The sequence below is a fragment of the Uloborus diversus genome, chromosome 10, assembly GCF_026930045.1.
Source record: "Uloborus diversus isolate 005 chromosome 10, Udiv.v.3.1, whole genome shotgun sequence".
Lineage (NCBI taxonomy): Eukaryota > Metazoa > Arthropoda > Arachnida > Araneae > Uloboridae > Uloborus > Uloborus diversus.
In genome coordinates this window covers 19,684,276-19,699,522 of record NC_072740.1, presented here as the reverse complement: position 1 = coordinate 19,699,522, position 15,247 = coordinate 19,684,276, and the positions used below count along the sequence as shown (strand labels likewise).

General features: G+C 32.0%; 1 protein-coding gene across 1 annotated transcript in view; it reads left to right on the top strand.

Moving 5' to 3' along the window:
- The window catches only part of LOC129231807 (collagen alpha-1(I) chain-like), a 139,719-nt gene that overhangs the window by 24,147 nt on the left and 100,325 nt on the right, over positions 1 to 15,247 (top strand). Inside the window, exon 2 of the mRNA XM_054866183.1 lies at positions 10,434 to 10,625. Coding sequence (XP_054722158.1) covers positions 10,434 to 10,625 — 192 coding nt within the window. The remainder of the gene's footprint in view (positions 1 to 10,433; positions 10,626 to 15,247) is intronic.

The window sequence follows — 15,247 nt, the reverse complement described above, 5'->3', positions numbered from 1 at the left end:
CATAACCCTGTACCAAAAAAAAAAAAGAAGTATTTTCTACTTTACATTTTTTTAAACTATTAATCGTTCATTTACCGCAATCGTATTTTTTTAGCATTAATCGTTTTTTATCGTAAATCATTTTTTAAGTATAATAATAGTTTTTTAGTATAACATTTAGTATTAATATTATTATTTTAGTACAAAATCTGACACAATTTTTCGTTTTCAGGTATCTTAAAATCATCTAGAAGAAGATTTTAACTTATTCTTAAGCCTGCAATTGTATCGAGGAGTAGGGGAGGGTGGCCCAAAGCGGGTAGGTTTTTGAGGAACGCTCGAAAATTGTAGTTTTTTTATTTTAATCACAACAATTTCGTTTTTATTTCCTAGCAGGGTTCTTGAACTTAAAAATAAAAAGTGATTTTTGTATTATTTCAAACCTAATATTTATCTATTATCAAACTTAACAATCATGTGAAAAACCCGCTTTGCTCTACCATTGAACTCAAAGCGGGTAAGCTTAACTAATTGTGGTTTGGTACATTTTCCAATTAAATATGAAGTTATAAATGATTAAAATAGTTGACTACCTACCTGCCATTACATAAAAAAAAATATAAAACACTTGTACATATCCAATTTAAAGTCAGTACATTTGTTTATAAAACAAAGAAATAACTGAGTTAATTAATAGACCAATTAATTGCCATCCTAAAAAATAAACTTTTTAAAGTTATATTTATCCTATTGAAAGAGAAAATCTAAGTCAGCACACGAATCAAGAAATTTTAAATAAATATATGATTAAATCCTATATCCGCTTTGCCCGACCCGATTTGCCCAAAGGCACGTTTTTTATTTCAATAATTATAACTTTAAATTAATAATTTAAAAAAAACGAAATGACCATCGTAATTTATAGATGGATAGTGTCAGAATAAGTTAATATTATTGACAATAAAAAAATAATCTGGTCTTCGACTAATCATAAGTTACAAAACTACTTTTTTTCTTTCAAAAATGTATCTTTTTTTATTTTAAGCCTGGTTGCGCTATGCCGCTTCACTGCTGCTTCGCTGGGCTGATAATAACTCGGGGGCTGATAATAACTCGGGGGATAATAACTCGGGGGCCCAAAGCAGGTTGTCGGTAACCTGCTTTGGGCCACCCTCCCCTATACATTTTATGGCTCATTAAATACCGTTATATCAGTGGAGCTCATTGATTCAAACTTAGCAATGTTACAGTTTTCTTCAGCAAACGACACACTCCCCCCTTTGTCATAAAGTGTCATACTTCACTTTACCCTCTTGCCTCTCCTTCTCACATATCACGCTGTTTTTTACAAGCATGCTGTTATAAAAACATGTGAGATGTCACACTTCTTGTTTAGCCCCCCCCCCCTTGTGACTAACTGTCACAATTTCATGAACCCCCCTCTAACTCAAAGCGTGTCTTCTTTTGTAGACTGCCCCTAACGTATACTAAAAAACGGAGGGGTTTTTTTACTAGCAATTTCAGTTGAATGTATATTAATCAATAAATATAAGCAATAAATGTCACCATTTCTTGTTTGCTAGTAGATTGCAATTAGGTTAAACGTAGTAACTAATCACAAATGATTACGTATTGATCTACGAGGAAATGAGTCTTAAATGAGTGGTTATTTTTCTTCCTTTAATTGAGTGGTATCGTAATTCTTGTAAAACGTCACAAGATTTTCTGCACTGGAATTAGAGTCGCAAAAAGGTAATATTGGTTATTTGTAGGATTGTCAAAGATATTGAAATCACAAGATAGTTTTTATTAATTTATTTTAAAACTTAAATTGCGGTTCGAATTTTCAGTTTCTGTATTATTATTATTTCGAGATTATCATAACAGCTAAAATCACTTTTTTCTTCACACTCTTCTTTTTTTCTTCTTCACATTCTTTGGTTTCTTTCTGTAGTATTATACAGTGCCTGTAATATATATATATATATATATATATATATATATATATATATATATATATATATATATATATATATATATATATATATATATATATATATATACGTGGTTGGCAATTAAAAACCAGACATTCGAATTTCTTTTCATGATTTTACTTGGCATTGGCATGCTCACTAGTGATTTAGCCGAATACCGAATATTTGGCCCAGATTGTGGCCGAATATTCGGCATTCAGCCATTTTCATTTTAACTAGATTTAAAAATTACATCGGGCAAATGGTGGCCTCCATTTATGATGCACTGATCTACCCTAGATTTGAAGTTTTGTTCCACTCTTTCGAGCATATCGATAGGAATGTTGGCGATGGCTAGCCGGATGTTGTCCTTCAGGTGTTGCAGGGCCGGTGTTGCATGGTCCGGGGCTTGTCATTGTAAACAATCGATCTCAAATAGTTTTAAAATCTGGTTAAAATAAAAATTCATATTGTATACACTATCTTATAAAAAAAAATAAATTAATATACGAGTACTTTTTCTTTGATTGCCTTTTCAAATCAGCAAGTTTCCCTGCCGTACACTGTAGATTGAGCTGCGTTTTATGCTCATTGCTATATAATATGTTCGAAATAATTTTTCTAAAATATAAATACGTTAATCCAGAGCTTCCCAAACTGTGGTTCACGGACCCTTTATGGGTTTCCGATCCTTAGTAGAGGTTCCACCGCAAACTTCGGGGGAAAAGTTTAAAATAATATTGGGATAACTCTTTTGCATTTAAAAACCAGAATTTTCTTCTTCGCAGCTTAGAGCTGTACTTCCCGATGTCCAGAGATATAATGAGGCAAGATCATGCATCATGTGATCTAACCGTTTTCTGCTTCGACAAATCAATGCAGTCTTTCGTCATGTGAATATAAATGTTTGGTAGACATAACTTCATTCTGCAGATTAAAATCAACTTGATAGCTACTTACTCTCATTTTGATTTCATCTAGAAAAAAACTCGTGTGTTGCTCGTTGGCAAACAACGAGTGTTCTTCCATTTACCACAACACACCTATGAGAATCCAGATTTTCAACCTATGCAGCCACAAAAACTAAATATCGAAGCTGTCTAGATTCTGAACTGATATTCGAGGTATCAAGCGAGCAGGTATCAAGTTTTATATCAAAATTTTGCCCTAGTATATTAAAATTGTGCCAGATAAAACAACCTCACTGTTACTCAATTCATTAACTCGTTACTCAATTTTAAATTTCAATCGTTTTTTTACCAATTGATTTCTATCTGATTAATTTGATTTTTTAACTCCAGAATTTGTTAATAAAGTTAAGCATAGTAAACTACTCTTACCAAGTATTTTTTTAAATACTGATTTTCCCCTCTAATTAGTAATAGTTAATTTAATTAATTTCAATTAACTACAAACTACAAGTATCTGTGCATTTTAATGGCAGGGGTCCGCACTGAATATTAGTCAATAAAAGGGGTCCGTCGGCTATAAAGTTTGGAAAGCCCTGCTTTAATCTATTCGCTCGAGAGAAGTGAGAACAGTAAAAACATTGTTTTGATTCTGTAAGTTAAAAAAATTGACAAATAATACGGCATTATCCACTTGTTTTCATTGCTAATTATCGCTGTAATGAAAAATCATCAGAAGAGAAATGATGGATCAATCAACCACATACGTATTTAAAGGTGAATAGACAAATGTGTCATATGCGTGGTTCAACAAGAGCGAAACACAGTTTAGGTGTGAGAACTAGAAGTTCTAACGTATTGAAAGGTGGTTGAAAATCAACGAAATATAAAACATCGATTTCAAACAGTGTCGCATACTTTCGATTTGTAAGAGTTTTAAGTTTTATTCGTGGGAAACCTCTAGATTTTAAAATTATTGGTACCGTAAAAAGAGGCCGAACACTTGAATATTCTGTTATCAAACAGCTAACGTAATTTAAATCAAGTAGGGTGAAAACACCAGTAACAGACAATCATAAAATAAGTACATCAAAACGCACAGGTTTCTGCAGACACGTGTTTTGGCGTTGCAAGGAACGCCTTTTTTAATGCAAAAGATTGTGGATGAAAAGAAACGTATTTCAATGCAAAAGAAATGAGCTTATGGATAAAAAGGCTTTTGTGGGATGTCTTTTCATCCACAATCTTTTGCATTAAAAAAGGCTTTCCTTGTAACGCCGAAACACGTATCTGCAATAAATGTGCTTTTAGACATTGTTATTTCTTATTTTCCTTTTTAGCAGAAAGATACTTTTAGGAAAGGTTACTTTTTGACAATCTTAGACAGTCATAAGTTTGGATTTATAATAAACCTTTTATGCGGAAAAAACTGATGTTTGGACGATGAATACGGTGCATTTGAATTTAATAAGGCTTTAGTTCTAAAAACTAAAAAAAAACTTTTGCACATTTTGAAAAGAAAAGTGGAATTTTGTCGATTACTCATCCTTTCCTTATCCTGTCTGTTGTTGCGTATAATCAAATTTTTCGCTGTCTGTTACTGGGGATCGGATATGTTTTCAAAATTGACCCAATAAAAATGGAATTATCTAATTCAGAAGATCCAGAAGAAGCCAAACGTTAGATGAGATGTTGCTGCATGAAAGAAAAATAGTTTTAAAAGTCTAAAATACATTAAAATACTCAAAAAATTGAGTTAACCTGAGAGCGATGTCTTAAGCATATCTGTGACTGGTGCCGTTACTGCAATTGAAATTTTTGTTCTGCAATCCCTGTTGCACAAACAGCAAGACTTTGAAGATTTCGAAAATATCCGACGTTTATCGCAGACTATTTCTTGGTAGGAAGTGAAAAAAACCTAAAATTCTTGAAGATGAAAAATCTTTAATTTCAACAATCAAAGATATGTATGCCCTTTTTTCCAGGATATAGTCCACTGGCAGCATGTACTTGTACTTTGAAAGTTTTAGCCAATATTTTTAAGCATTTATCGGTGCTCTTTTAGATTTTACGAACAATATTATATTGGTTTATCTTGCAGATTATTTTTGGTGTTTTCAATTTGCTCCGGAGACTTCTGAAAGAAATTCTACTACTTGGAAACAATTAAATATGTGATAGAAATTGCATAACGTGTTTATTACAACAAAATTAGCGTTAGCACTTCAAGATCGTTTTAAGTACAAATGAGGAAAAGTGCCACAAATAAGGCCTTAACTTTCGGAGCCTAATATCTAGCTGATTATTTAATTATGTTTTTCTTTAGCCTCATTAGTAATATGGATCCTCAATAGGACCAAATCTGGGCAAGGATTACCTGACGCAAGGTTGAAGGGGAAAAAAAGCTAAAAAGTACCCTCACAAAAAAATACTCCTTTAATATTAATATAAAGACATATTAAACTACATTTGAGCATTTCAAAAACGTTATCAAAAATACCATGTTAACATCAACAGAACGGAGAAACACAAGGAGAACCATGGTCTTATTGGGATTCAAACTATTTTTTGAGGGTATCAAATCGCAGGAAAAAATGACTGTTCACAACTAGATTTTTGTTTTTGAATTCGTCAACTATGCATGAGTTCGACTTCAAGAACAATATACTTTTTTTTTACTAATGAGCTACAGTGAATTTTGAAGAAACAAAATGAAATGTAAAATAAGTTCAGGTAGTTTAGACAAATAATCTTCTGTAATATCATAAACTGCTTGTTAATAACGCTTTATCTCTCAGTTAGAATTCTCGGCGATGATTAAGCCACGATCTATCGAATTTTCGTTATACTACATTAGAAAATGTGCACCCGTCATACTCCATTTCCATTTTTTTAAGTTCTTTTCACAAAAAAATTTTTCAATAAAAGCATGCTCCATGCTTTGAAAGCTGGTGCTTTTTTTTTTTTTTTTTTTTGATTCATTTTGATGGTGAATCATTTCAAAATAAGTCTAGTCATTTTTTTTTTGTAATTATTTACAGCATAAACTATTTTTTTTCGCTCCAGTGCAACTCAACCCACCAGATGTACTGGTTAATTTTGAGTTCATCTGTTGTTAAAATTACGCTATCGTTGTTTAATCCTAATAGTGAGCGTCGACTTAATCATCTAATTACAACGCAGAGATTAATTCATATGTTTCCCAATCGGATATTCACAATATGCATTGAGCTAGCGATGAACTTCAGAAGTTTAAGTTAATATTAGTTAACAAAAGTTAACAATATTATTTTCTAGAAAAACTTTTTTGTATTCTTTCCCTTTTAATTGTGTGAATTCTATTAGTTGTCTATTTAATTACAAGTATTAAACAGAGGGTAACTATTTAGTCTCTGATTTAAAGTTTACCCGTCATTTGGGGGGGCAGGGGGACGATTCCCTTCTCCCTCTGGCGTTGAAAAGGAAATGTACTTCAAATAAGTAGGTTTGTTCATTGTTACTTTTCGATATACAGTCGACACACGAAAACTCAATGCCTTATAACTTGACCTATATCTCGAAATTTCTATTCAGTCCCAAAATAGTTTAGTATTTTCAATACAAAATTGTCTCTCTATCTCGAATGTACTCCTTTTAATTCGAAATTTCGTTTTCATTTTATGCTTAAAAATGCAGACAAAATGAGAAAAGAAACTTTTTTTTCCCCTTTATCATATTGCTTTGCCTATCAGCTTGTATGAGGGCGATAATTTATTTACGATAGTGCTCCTTAATGAGCAGTGTTGTAAGATTGCTTGAAAAGTAACCGATTGGGCTACTTTTTCCATGGTTGATGACCTAAAATTTCATTGCTGGCTAAACTTGGAGGGACTTTGGCAAATATTGAAGAAAGTAGCCATTATTTTCTTCATGACTCAAATAATCTTGCTTTTAAGACAAAAATCGTGCTTTTAGGATACGTTACTGAGGAGAAAAGATTGTCAAAAGTAATATGAAAAGGCTAGAGGATGCTGTAAAATTACTTGAACTAGTACTTGGTGTTGGACTTCTGGAGCAGCTCTTAGGAGCCACAGCTAAAGGTTCATCAGAATTATCAAAACGTTCTGAAGAAAATAAATGTTTTACATCTTTAGGACATTTTTGACATCAGATGACCCTAAAACATTTGATTTATTCAGTGAAATACGAAACAGAGAACAACTTGGGTACAATAACTCAATTGTGTTCAAAGTGCAGGTAAGACTACTTTTACTACAGTGCTTAGCACGGTCGTATAGTTAACTGACTCCAGTTTAAGTTTTGGTTCAGCTTTAGAAACCATTACGCAGTTTTGGTTTGGGATTTCTGTTGGAAAAATAAAGAAAAACCAATTTAGTTTTGATTTGGATTTACGACTGGAGTGGAAAAAATCAAAACTCAATATCTTTCAGACAGTAATGTTACATCGCAAGGAAGGGAAATCATACTTATTTTTCTTTCAAACTATCATTCCTGTTTGAAAGTCAATATTACTGTTATTATTTTAAGTTTCAAAGGGAATCTAAAATAGAAAATGTAATTGTTATGACGCTTTGACTTATTTCTGGTGTTTGACCAAGAAAGCTCTCAGTTATAAAACAAAAAGGCTATTTTTTTTCTAATGAAAGTTCCCTTTTTGTGTAGCAGAAAAAGAAGATGTATGGATTGCATATATTTTTTAATGCTTAACCCTTTATATGTTCCAAGAAAAACAGAGCTATTAAGAAACCCCACTTTTATTCATGATTTTTTTTTCCAATTTTTCCAGAAAAAAGTCAGAAAAAAAAACGGTTTCTTTTTCACAACTTAAAAATTTCCGGAAATTTTACATCTCTAATTGTGACATTATTATTACTAACGAGGTCGTGAATTGAGTACCCCTGACCTCTGTTCGGAGATATTATACTCTCCCAACGCCCGATTTTCCTGATTTTTTTTTTTTTTTTTTTTTGTATAAGAATGTTTCTATTTCTACTAAGAACTATCTGCAGATAATCGAACTTGTTAAAGACTGTGTTGATTTTGAATTTCATTTTTTAAAACAATAGTATCTGTATCAAAATTCGCAAAAGGGGTATAGTATCCAATATCACTTGAAGAATCCTTATTTGCCTATAATCGAACAATATTTATTTCCCAAAGTACGTTTAAAAAACCAGCATACATCTAAAAAGCGAAAATTGTAACTAATTCTGGTGCTCCATGTTATAAATTCCACATAATAGAAAGTAAAAAATTTCCCAAAATAATATTGAAGCAAAAATAACTTACCCGAAAAATTATTCGATATTTCCTAAAACTTTTATCAATGTCGCATGAAGTCGCTTTAAAAGTACCTCTGAGCTATTTTCAACACCAGTGTTAAAGACATATCGTCGCCTCAGAGCGACAGTAATACATCTAATCCCAGTAATAACACTAAGATATCTTACTGTTGCTCTGAGGCGACGATATCAAATTTAATGTCTCATATTTTCCCCAAATAATGAACCTGTGGCATTTACATACCAATAGACCTCTATCCGACAATGGATTTAAATTTACATCATTTATTCAGTTTTCGATAGTAATCTTTAGTCTTCTATCTCAGTGCTAAGTTATAAAATGTGTTCAGGTTAACTCAAATTTTGTACTTTTACGTACATCAAGAAGAAAAGTCAACAGCACCAAAATCATTATTATCAGTTGAAGTAGGATGTTGAAATTTATCGAGGTATTTAAATGATATTGAAGAAATGTGTTGTGAGATATTATCATTGAATTATTCCGTGGTTTATTTTAGCGCTGAAAGTAATAAAGTTCCTGAAGATATTCATAAAATTTTCTTAAGAATCCATGTTGAGGTTGTTCCTAAAGCAACTAAAGATAATTACTTATTTTCTCCGATATGACGGTACTACAAGTACTTTCGGTAATTCATTGGTTTACTTGAAAAGAAGCTCACGAAAGTTTCTTTTTGTGAGTAAAAAGAAAAAAAAGTACTTTCATAAGAAATTTTTGTAAAATTTTTCTTTTGGTATTTTCGTTGGTTGTTTTACAAATATAGTTTGAAATGTTCTTTTGCAAGAAAAAAAAATGTGTGTCAAAAAAAATGCTCTAGTTCATAAATTAAAGGAAAAAAATATTTGTGAGAAAACATTTAGAACGGACAAGGGCTAAGGTTTCTTGTGTGTTTTATAAATCATAGTCACTCTATCACTAAGACACTGAAAAGACGAAACGTGGGTCGATTTGCCTGTTAGTCACTTCATTCACCAGTTTATCAATCTGTTTGTCCCAATAATAATCTTGGAGGAATTATCTTATTTGAAAAAAACATTTTTTGTTCGAAAGGTCTGGCCGAGGAAACCTCATTTCCACATTTCATTTTTTTAGTTCATTATTTGCAAAAATGTTTAGTTGGTTATTGCAAAAGTGCCTTCAGGGGAAACCCGATTTGAAAAATAGATTTGCTTTAAGAAAATTTTATAGGAAAATGCTTTTGACTTGAAATTTGAAGAAAGAATCATTTTGTTTTTCAATAGTTATGAGTTTTTGAATAGTTAAAAAAAATCTTAACTTTTATCCCCTGTAGGGAAATTTGAAGCATATGTAAATCCCAAGCTAAAAGACCAATTTGCTTTAAACACACTTAATCGCAAATGACTTTTGCTGTAGACAAGAACAAATTCATGAATAACTTAGCTATAGTGACTGGCTTACATCGATGAGAATTGTTGGATGTGTTCCAACAATTCATTTGATTTTGAAAGAAAGCAATGAAAGAAAAAGTAGCGAACTTTCAAAACCATTAGTAAGTTTAAGAAACTGTCAGTTATTTTTTTTTCTATTAATTTTTTTTAAATCTACTTTATCTACCGATTTGTATAAAAAGGAACACAATCAATATTTGCTTATTTACCATTAAATATTTTATATCAAACGATGCGAGTGCAAAAGGTTGCTGAAAAAAAGCTATTTCATCCGAGCTTTGATTCTGCTGAACATGCCTTGGACATTAGGAAAAACAAGACTGGAGAGAAAAGACCAATAGTTCGAGAAAGACGCATTAAAGGCAAAGTTCTTTAGTCTTGTTCAAACCCGTTTCTTTAGTCTTGTTGAAACCATACACAATAAGAGCAGATAGTGGATGTCAAGTGTAGAGCAAATATGATAAATACAAGCAGTAACGAAACATTCAGAATAAAACACGCGAATGGTTTGATTTTCTGTTTCCTTGCTTTTCTATTAAATATAGACACCATCCATTTTTTCTCCCTTGCTGAAGAAATGCTCAATAAACTGCTGTTGGAGGATAAGTGCAAGGACAATATGACAAATACAAATTGTTACGAAATATCCACGATAAAACACGTGAATAGATTATTTTCTGCTTCATTACTTTTTTTTTTGCCTGTTCTCGTAAATATTCTTCCGCGCCTTTGTAATGTATTGTGCAATTAAAACTTTTGAAACAATTGTGCATCAATGTTAAGCAATTAAAAAATATACCATACTTTTCTTGTGCGAAAGATATGTTTTGACTTGCTTTGTATTTTCTTTCTTTCAATTAAAGGAAATGATGATACTACGTCATGCGAATCTAATGGTGAACGTTACGAGAATGGAGAAGAATGGAGCCCAGACACTTGTACATCTTGCAGTTGCGTGCTAGGAAATATCATTTGTGAAACTGAAGAATGTCCGACTATCGAGTGCAAGACACAGAAATACATCCCGCTCGGAAAATGCTGTCCTATATGTGTCGGTGAGTGTGTAGATGTGATGATTTAAGAAATTCTCTTTTTGGGAGCAATAAACCTTGCCACTGACGAACAGGAATAACTAATATGGATCCTACTTGCTAGTATTCCAGCTACTTTTAGGCTGTATCTGTCTGCGAACATACAATCTGGGTTTTGCCCTGATCTATTCAAAAACAAAAAAGCTGGCATGTTTAGAACTTGTCCACAAATATATCAACTCTCTTTTACAACTACTTATCTACAAAAATGCCAGCTATCTTTTTTTCACAATTTCCACAAATGTGTAAAGTAACCTGTTAGGACTTGTTCGCACATGAACCTGCTAGCATTTTTAGGACTTGTTTGCAAATTAACCAGCTACACTTTTTTTAGGACTTGTTCGCCAAAAAAAAAACAGCTCATTTTTGTCAGAATCTACCTTCCTATGCATCACCTATTTTTTAACAGTGCATATCCGTGTTGTTTCCCTACTAACTTTAGAGAGGATCAATATTTTATTCCAAGTTTATGACGCACTTCATTTTTACCCTTAATGTACATTGATGATAATTTCATTTTGTTTTTTATTCAACAATCCTCGTTTGATAATAGGGCTATAGTTGGCGCAGCCGAATCTCCGAACTTTTTCGCTCTGCATAAATACAAAGCAGTAAATATTTTGCAAACCTGTGTACATCTTATAAATGGTAACTTAAATCGTGTTACAAATGCTGTCCTAGTCTACAACCAAATGTAGATTTTACTTTAATTGAACATTTCTCTTAAGTACTTGTCCATTAATACATAAAACATAGCTACTGATTTCGAAATTTTCTGATATTTGATTGGAGACATAATGCATAGTAAATTACTAGCTAGTTGCATCGAAAAAGCTAACTATACCTAAATTAAGAATCGAAAACAAAAAACAACTGACTTTTAAGGAAATTTTCTTTTGTGAGCAAAAAAAAAGCATAAAAATTTGATGCAGTTTAAGTCGAATGGTTTGATAGGCCTGTAACGGAAGAGAGTAGACTTTTGACAGGTTTCTGTTTACAGAAATTTAATTAATGTCTACGTCTGGACTGACCAGTTTTGATTATAATCCTATACACGCTGCTGTCCCAGACCGCAGTGCTTTCCGAGAGCGAAGTTGTAAAACAAAATCTCTATCATCTTCTTTCTTATGAAGTTTTATTTGCCCCGTTATCACCAATGCACAATTTCAAAGAATTATTTAAAACTTAACTTCTCGACCTCTTAAAAATCACGGGATCAAATTTATCCCTCTGTTTCTAATGGCCGTGATAACTGCGGACTAAAATGGTCAAAAATCACTATTTTTAGTTCTAAATAAAGATACCAGACGGCAGCGAAAGGCTGTTTGTTGAGCGTTAGGTCATTAGTGGTTATCTTTTGTCCAAATTTAATCATTCCTATTGCACTGTTCTAGCAGTTCATTCTTTAAAGCACTGATGACTATTCTACAGCTGATTTTGAAATTCATGCAACACTACAATAAAAAGTCAAAACTGTTGGACACAACACGAAGAATACTTCAATTTGGGAACTTATAACGATCTATCATTTATAAAGATCCGTATACTCTCATTTATAATATCATTATAGATGATAAAACGATGCATCATTTATAATGATATCGGAGATAACTAGCGTATTTTAGAACAAACAAGCATTATTTTTTACAATTTTCTTGAATAAAGAAATAAACACTTTTTTTTACCATTTTCTTGAAAATTAAGCTTTCGATAAACAATTAAAATAATTTTCAGTCTCTTGCAAAACATTCAAATTTTTGCAAAGTTAACTAAAGTGGCATGATAATAGTTATATTTACCATATGAGCTTAGTTTTGCTCAGTTAAATATCGCTGTTCTCTATTCCAATTTTCTAAAAAAGCAAGCTCAATTTCTTATTTTCTGCCACACAAGTTTAGCATTAATTATAATTTATGCAGGAATACTAAGAACGAGATGTACCAACAAAATTCGCTATCATTCGTTTCATGAATACGTTTGAGAGAGAAGGAATTGTTAAGAATGTTGATGAAAACCATTTCGAATGATTAAAACCATCCAAAGCCTCACACGAGAAACAAAAGTCACTGAAATGCTCCTTCAATCTCCTAGAAAATATGATCAACAAGCGGCTCTTCACACAGTTGACCGTCTATAACATTTTAAACCATATCCAATGAAAAAGTTTTACTCCTAGATTTGTAAACACTCTTAATGAAGATGTTCGCGGCCAGTGAATTGAATTTTGTGAGTGATACCATGTAAAATTTGCGTAGCGCGATCAATTCCCATATAAATTCGGGATTTGACGCAGATGATTTTTTTTTTTTTTTTTTTTTTTTTTTGTGGAAGCTCGTAAAGGGCCATTCCGGCGTTACGTGTGTGACGTTTTAATACCATTTCTTTGCAAATAACAATAAAAACCAATATTATGTTTTTTAAAAATATTTCTTAATAGTTTTCATTGGAGTAACAGAAAATATGTGTAAGATTTTTAGGCAGTTTTTAAGGGGGTTTTTTCCATAGGATAATTTTAATATTTTTTATAAAATTTTAAATGCAGCACTACGTGTGTGACTCTAAAATATCTAAAACTAAGATGTACCTCATATGATTTTGTAATTTCCTGTGAAGTTTTTAAAAGATAAATGATCAGTAATTTTTGAGCATGTGTCTTAAGTATACTACTAAGTAAATATTCCACAATTTTTTTCTTCTAAAACTCGTACAATAGCAATAAAAATTTTTTTATTAGCGTTACGTGTGTGACATTAGAGCGTTTCGTTTGTGACCACGTGCAGCAGTTGGAGTGGGAAAGCCCCCTCCCTTCGGGGGGGGGGGGTAAGATTTCCTTATAAAAATCTAGTTTACGTCGGATCTTTGCCAATTTTCGCACAGGTCTCTTTGGTGCTCAGGAGCTCACATGAGGACTTTTTGTCCCCCTGGGGAGGGGGCTTTGACCCCTTCCACTGAGGTTTTCCATATTCAAATTCAGTTTACATTGGATCTTTGCCAAATTTTTCACAGTGGTCGTTTGATGCTCAAGAATTCACTTAGGGGTATTTTTGCCCTCAAATGGGTCGTCTCTTAGGGGTTTTGCTAGAAAATACGTGAAACAGGAAGTTTGCTCTTATTAGTAACAATGAGTTAATTAATAATGATAAACTTCATGCTTTTATTGACTTACCTTTCATGACTTACCTTCAAAAAATTATTCGGCATGCTGATTTTCGAAATAGATGAAGCAGAAAAATGTCAAGCTTATAAACTCTCATGAACTTCTAACACTTACTTATGTGGTGTAAAACTGTTTGGAATGTTTTAAATCATCTGTAGAATTTATGCACTTCACTTCTTCTCAAAAACCAAAACTTATCAAAAAATATGAATGTAATTTAAGGTGAGTAGAACATTGTACTTTCGATCTTAAAGAATGCAGATTATAAATAGTTAGTTTAACTTGCTCTTTGGGTATGAAAGAGACAATTCTTAGTTTGTTATATTTATTTATTTTTTATTATTATTTTTTAAACTCTTATTGAGTCTTGGTTTCAGGTTCAGCACACACTATTTTCAGTTGAATTATGTAAATTACTTTTTTCTCTTACATTCAAATGCAAAGATCCAACTCGTAATAAAAACCATTTAGGAGCATTACGTGTGTGACATCTTTAAAAAAAAAAAAAAAAAGCCTCGTTACAACTTTCTGCCGAATTTTTGAGAATGGAAGTCAGGTTACAGGTATTATGTATCAAGTTAATTTTTATGATAGGATATATTTTTCTTCTAGTCCAGCAATTTGATCTTGGAGGAAACTTTTTTTTCCTCACACGTTACGTGTGTGACCAAAAAAAAAAAAATATCACCTACACATTTTGGGGGGTTGAAAACTTATCAAAAGTCTTTATTTCTAAAATTGTGACCTAATTATAGTAAAGCGCCTATGTTCATGATATTTAATAGTTTTTCCAAAAGAAAAAAGGAACAAATTCATGATTAAATTAGAAAATGGCTCATACATTTATTTCACTGGCAATTTTTTTTTTTTTTTTTTTTTTTTTTTTTGATGTTATCGAATGACGTCGTCTAAATGTTATCAAATCCAGCTAAAATCTCATATAAAAATATAGTAGATATTTTCAATAAATAAGGTTTGATTCTATATTATGTGAAAAAAATGTTTTGGTGAGAGCCACCGTAGTAAGAAAATGTGCTCAAATGCCAATCAAGGTGATTTGAACCATTTTCATCAGCTGTACCTGAGCCACAATGGCCAGCAATTTGAATAATTTCGTTATATGACTGATCTCTATATTGGTTCACTTTGTTTTTATAGGTGAAACTTTTTTTATCATAATAATTGTTTGTGTTATTAAAAAGAAAAGAGAGTATTATTCCTTTTTTTGATATGCTGGAGAAGAAAATGTAAGTTGGCAAAACTTGGGCAAAATACTTCTTTAACAGTGGAAATCTTCAAATAATGATGACACTTATACAGTTGCTTGGAAACACGCGCAGCTCGGTAAATGCTCCATTTTCCTAACTTACCAGTGATCAACACAACAAGTCTGGTTATGCAGTCCATTTAGCGATGCTTGTATTTATTT